Here is a 5694-nt window from a genome sequence, read left to right as displayed (position 1 = left end):
TGACTGCCAAATTGACTTGTGATTTTTCGACTTCTAGAAGTCCAAAAGTTACTTCTGATGTGCAATCCGAACAGGCTATAAATACCGAAAGCGGAAGTGTTTCTGTTTCTCCAGAAACATAAGTCGATTTAAGAAGTCAAAAATAAAAACATTATACATCACGAAAAATTAACTTTTTACTTCTAAATGTCATTTTAAAATAAACGTCAAACTAATTTTTTGTTTTTTTGACTTCTAAAAATCGAAAATCTAATTTCCAAAAGTTAAGATTATAAGAGCAACAAATTGTAACTTCTTGCCAAACAAATCGTTTTGTTTCTGAATTTTGAGATCGACTTCTGGTAAACAAACACCCCATTTTGTTCTTGCCAAACAAATCGTTTTGTTTCTGAATTTTGAGATCGATTTCTGGTAAACAAACACCCCATTTTGGACTGCTAGGTTGCTGATGAGCCAATTTAGCTCTCGGCTCTGCCTTCATCTCTTGTGCTAATAATCGTAGCCTTTACAAAGTTTTCTACTAATTAAATATCTTAATTCAACCACTCACGGTGACATTCCAAAAGTTTCATTTGGATCCACATATCGAGATACTATGAATAGGATTAGCATCATTATTTCTTCATTTGTTATACTTGGCATAAAGAAATTACTTATTAGCGAGCCCCTATGGCTGCCGCATGAGAAATTACAGCTTACCGTTTTCTTTACATGCACACGAGTAAACCAGCAGAAAACCCTTAACATGACTGTTATCCAACAACTCAGGCGAAGTGGTCCAACTGTTTATAAGATATTATTGAATCAAAAGTTTGTGCACAACAGTTTAAACAGTAACCGGAAAATAAAACTCAATCTTTCATTCTTTTATCCTTTTTTGAGATAGGCAATTACAATTACAGAGTTATACACATGACTAGTATAATGGTTAATAGTAGTTTCTGCCACACTTAATCACAACAACACTACTTTTGAATAAATCAATCAATCACAAAAATCTGATTAGCATAATGAGAAGAGAAATTAAAACATCTCTCCCAGCCAACAACAGTTAATAATATACCATAAAAAAATTCAGCTCCAGTACCCGTTGATTGTTCTGGAAATCCATTTTTCCTCGTATGTAAATGATGGCAGCCGAAGTATTCTGACAACTAAACCGTAATTGTTTAGGCAGCTGCCGGTTTTGGAACCTTCATTCCAAATCCACGCTTTAACTTCTCGATTCTGTTCACAAGTAAAGGACGTTTTCAGATATAATGGCATAATGGCTGTTCGTTAACTCTTATCTAATGCCATATATTGAGAACATTTGAAATAGAGGAAAGAACTTTAAGCAATGTATGTGGTTTTATAGCTCTAAAGTTATCTGGTACGAGTAAGGGATTCAGTAGTGTTTCAACACCCTAAATATAATATACTAGTTCAGTAGTTCAGTGTAAATTAAAAGAAAAGGAGAATTTGGGGGAAAGTTCAAGACTTACGTTGGGGCAAGTTTGCCAAGGCTATCGAGCTCTTCTCCTGAATCATTATCCACCACCGAACCTGATATCTCGATGATATAAGATTTATTTTCAGTAACCGGAAGACCCCTGCTTGCAAGTAAATTTAGATCTTTCTCACGAAGTTCTCTCCCATTAACAATAACACTAGTGTCTCCACCGGAACAATCCTTGGGCATTGGATAATTAAATTCTTGAATATGTGGCTGCAGAGATTTATGAATATAAATTAGTCAAAAGGTGTGAACTGAAACTTTATCCACAAACGAATCAGAAATGAATTGTTGTTCTGTAATCTCACCGGAATCACGCCAGAACAAGGTTGACCCATTGCACCCCAGAAACCAGCTCGAAAATCATACCTGATCAGGGGAGCCAAATAATCCCAAAAGATCAGTGCCTCGAAATAAAAGATCATTTTTGTGATAGTAGAGAATTCTTCTTGAGCATACATGTTTCTACAAGAAATACATATGCCAATGCAAACCATGAAAACCCAACAATAAAAGCGGACAGAATGCTTACCAGTATTCACCAGGATAGATACGCCCAGCTTGCTTTTGAGCCTTCCTGACCAAATGATCTGACAAAGGATGCCCATTTATTGAAACATTAGGTGTCTCATTCTCCACAGTATAATCAGAGTCCGAGGAGTATATTGAGCTCCTCGTGGGCAGATCTGCTCTGGCTGCATCAGAATCCTGAGACGTGTAGGTATCATTAAATGACGTATCTATTACGGTTGCCTGAGTTACATTTTCGGTAGAGTTCGGCCACGAAGTGGGCATAGTTGGCAGATCAGGGACCATTTTCGCTTGATCTTCCATCATTATGCTATTGTTTCCACTCCCAGGTTTGTCCACCTTACGCATGTAAGTAGAATATTCGAATAATTCTTGAAGGCTAGAACCTGGAGGTGGTTGAATTACGTGTTTTGATAGGTCCAACATCCCCCCTTGAGCAATCACATTATGAGGACTTACCTCACCATCCGTAGTAGCAGTAAATGAAGAAGGAAGTTTTTGTATCTTCTCAGACTCACTTGGTTTCAAACTTGGATCGGTTGATGACAAGATGGAATCAGAGTCCATGGACCGATAGTTACCGTAGTCGTCAGAGTAAGAGTTCGTGCTGTCCATTTTGGCATGACCATGAGAATGCAAATTACTTTCTCGAGCCACCACAACAGGCTCATCATCCGCCTTCAAAGGAGTTTCTTGGATACAAATGAGTTTCTTACTTTCAACCAAAATCCTAATAACAGTTGAACACGCCCCACATTTCAGCATTCTTTCGTTCATTTGCATCAGCATAAACTTTCTTGGAAGCTTCAACAGTCCGAAGCAGTTATGGCACGTAATAAATGGAGCCCCACCCGCAGCTGGATAACAACGACGTTTAACACTCTTTGGCTCCAGTTCCCTCTCTACACCTCTATTACCAACACTACCAAATTCGGAATCCAGACCTACTGGCACCTGTACACGAGGTTCCGCTTCCCTCTCTACACTTCTATTACCAACACTACCAAATTCTGAATCCAGATCAACGGACACCTGTGCACGAGGCCGAAACAGAGGACGATTGTCACCTCCATGAGAATAACTCCTTGGATGAGACTCGACAGAGTAACCTATTGGGTTGCTAGTGGGATTTGTGAACCTTCTATCTCTCAAAACTGCAGAATGGACTTGGAGAGGAACTTGCAAGTGTTTGTTGTAGCAGTGAACACAAGAACATGCAGGTTGGTGGAAGAAAGTATTGTTAGGGTATGAAGAACCAGTCTCTGGGTCAAAGCCTCCATGGAAGTAATCATGAGATGGTCGATGTGGGTATCGCTGAGGTGAGTGGCTGAGGTTTCTTCCATAAGTTGAACCAATCATATCCGGGTATCCTGGGAGTTCATTTGGTGGAGGATAGAATGTCTGCAAGTCCGCCAAATGTCTGTGCATTACATTACTGACAGACGAGCTGCGAACATGTTTTCCAGGGAAGTAAGGATGAGATGGAGATGTAACAAATCCAGACGGCTCAACTGACAACCTGGGATCACGAGCACCATAAGAATCATGAGTAGCCATTCTCGCATTCACTGGAACCCTTCTATCAATTGGTTTAGCAGTAAGATCACCAGAAGTTTCCAATTTAATTTGTATCTCCTGCAATTGTTTCAAGAGCTCAGCTCTATCATTTTCAAGATACTGAACTCTCTCAGATACACCAGAGCTGTTCACCGGGTAGGATACATGTTCATCATACGGATAATTAGACCCCCCGGCTGGTATCCGCCCACCATACCGATAGTTGGAACCTCGGTTTGCCATCTGCTCAGCATAACCAATATCCAATTCGTGGCTTGGTATAGGATTTCCATAGCCATAACTATAACCAGATTGTTGGTAGCTGGATGAACCTTCATCAGCATATGAAGCACTAGGAAACCTACCTCTTTGATTTCCAACTTGTTGCATTCTCTGGTTCGCCATCATCCCATCTAATCTCGGGTTAGGCCGATGCGGAATTTGGTCAGGCACCTGATAAACATTAGCAATTCCAATTTGAGGTTCAACATCAACAAATTCCTTCTGAGTACTGACACTCAAGACCTCATCTTGATCCATGTTTAAACCTCTCTGAGCTAGAGATTTATGCATGGGAGATTTCGACCTACGTTTATACTTAGAATCATAACCATTTGCCATTTTTTCTCCCACAGTTTCTTCATCTCCAACCTTAGGACAACTAATTGAATTATCATCTTTGATTCCAACAAGCACATCAATTTCCCCCCTCTCGCTTTCTGATTTCACAGAACCTATATCTTCACTAGATTTCTGAGATAATCCATCTGCTGCTGGTTTAATTTTCGCTATATTTACAGAACCCCACAATCAAAATATAATAAAACAAACAGGTAGAAACAAACAAATGGAATATAATAGAAAAAAAGTGAACGAAAATGATTTCGGTTACCTTGAAGAATAGTGCCACAACCACCACATTGATATACAGGAGAATTTGGCGGTTCAGTTAAGATTTTACTGCATTTGGGGCAACGAACTCGTTGAATTTTTGTTCTTCCTTCCTCCATTGGTGAGCAGAATCGGAAGAAATACAAAAAAATCAAATTAACCCACCACAAAGTAGAAGAACCTCCTCAACCAGCAAGAAATTTCTTAGAAACCCATCATTCTTTTTACAGAAAAACCCTCAACCCAAAGCTCAAAATCAAAACTTGAACCAGAACCAGAGAAATCTCAAAAATCCGAGAAGAAAAAAAACCTCAAAAAGAGACTCAGAGGTGTAGGTTTTCAGCTCAACTAATCTCCATGAATGAATGAAATGAAATTCAATGAGAAGAAAAAGAATTTGCCGTCGCTTCTTGTTTCGGCTGTGAATTATAGGAGTTGTCTGCAAGTCCTCTCTCGATAAAAGTCAAAAAGAAGATTTCCAGAGAGAGAGAGGGGGGATAGTTCCAAATCCCAATAAATGAAATGTTTATGTGTGGAGGGAAATTGGAAGGAGGGTTTTGGTCTTCTTTGAAGAATTGGTAAAAGGTTTTTGGGTCTTCTCTGAAGCTACAGATTAGCATTTTCACCTGCACTTGCAGTGCAGTGAAAGCAAAGAATCACATGAAGTAGGTGGGCAAGTATTAGACAGCTAAAATTCCCATTGCACCAAAGATCATCATCATAGAATAATAAAACATGGTCAACCAGGCCATAGTTAATCGACAAATGATAGAGATTATTTTGTGGATACCATACCAAGGCTTAATCTTGGTTTATTACAGCTTTCTTTGTAATTAGGCGATGAAATTCTAGCTAAAAGTCAAACACCTAATTAAGACAAGGTATTAGTAGTACTTGGTCGTACGTTAATAGTGTTTGACTAGTATTCACACGTAATGTGGATTAGTCAAGGTTGTTTGAGTAGTAGTTGTCTATGACTAAGTCAACTTAGAGCTAGTCAAATTATAATGCCTACCCGCGAGAAAAGTCGTTTGAGTTTATGTCTATTAGTTGAAAGTAATAGTACAATGTGGTTCATCCAGTTTATTTGATGTGTAAATCCTCTTTGCCCTCTCTCTATGGCAAACTTACATTATCGGTATCATCTAATTTTGAATTTAGCATCCATTTGGATTCCGCAACAAGTAATTCTGTAAACAAACAAAACCTCGTGATCATAA

The 5694-nt window shown here is 38.9% G+C and overlaps 1 protein-coding gene across 1 annotated transcript; it reads right to left on the bottom strand.

Annotated features, from left to right (window-relative positions):
- Positions 1 to 833: 833 nt before the first annotated feature.
- LOC113283071 lies at positions 834 to 5176 on the bottom strand. Its single transcript, XM_026532222.1, has 5 exons — positions 4476 to 5176; positions 2028 to 4371; positions 1804 to 1864; positions 1485 to 1708; positions 834 to 1227 (listed from the first exon to the last, which is right to left on the bottom strand). The coding sequence occupies exons 1-5, from the start codon at positions 4591 to 4593 to the stop codon at positions 1170 to 1172; spliced, it is 2805 nt and encodes a 934-aa protein (XP_026388007.1). The 5' UTR covers positions 4594 to 5176; the 3' UTR covers positions 834 to 1169.
- Between the last annotated feature and the right edge of the window lie 518 nt (positions 5177 to 5694).

Source organism: Papaver somniferum, chromosome 5 (genome assembly GCF_003573695.1).
Source record: "Papaver somniferum cultivar HN1 chromosome 5, ASM357369v1, whole genome shotgun sequence".
Classification (NCBI taxonomy): domain Eukaryota; kingdom Viridiplantae; phylum Streptophyta; class Magnoliopsida; order Ranunculales; family Papaveraceae; genus Papaver; species Papaver somniferum.
This window is presented reverse-complemented; position numbering and strand designations above follow the sequence as displayed.

Excerpts from the sequence above, each read along its gene's own strand:
- LOC113283071 (XM_026532222.1), bottom strand. The coding sequence starts at position 4,593 with ATGGAGGAAGGAAGAACAAAAATTCAACGAGTTCGTTGCCCCAAATGC. Across the intron at positions 4,372-4,475 it reads TTGTGGCACTATTCTTCAAG|CGAAAATTAAACCAGCAGCA; the intron begins GTAACCGAAATC and ends CTGTAAATATAG. Across the intron at positions 1,865-2,027 it reads ATCTATCCTGGTGAATACTG|GTATGATTTTCGAGCTGGTT; the intron begins GTAAGCATTCTG and ends TCCCCTGATCAG.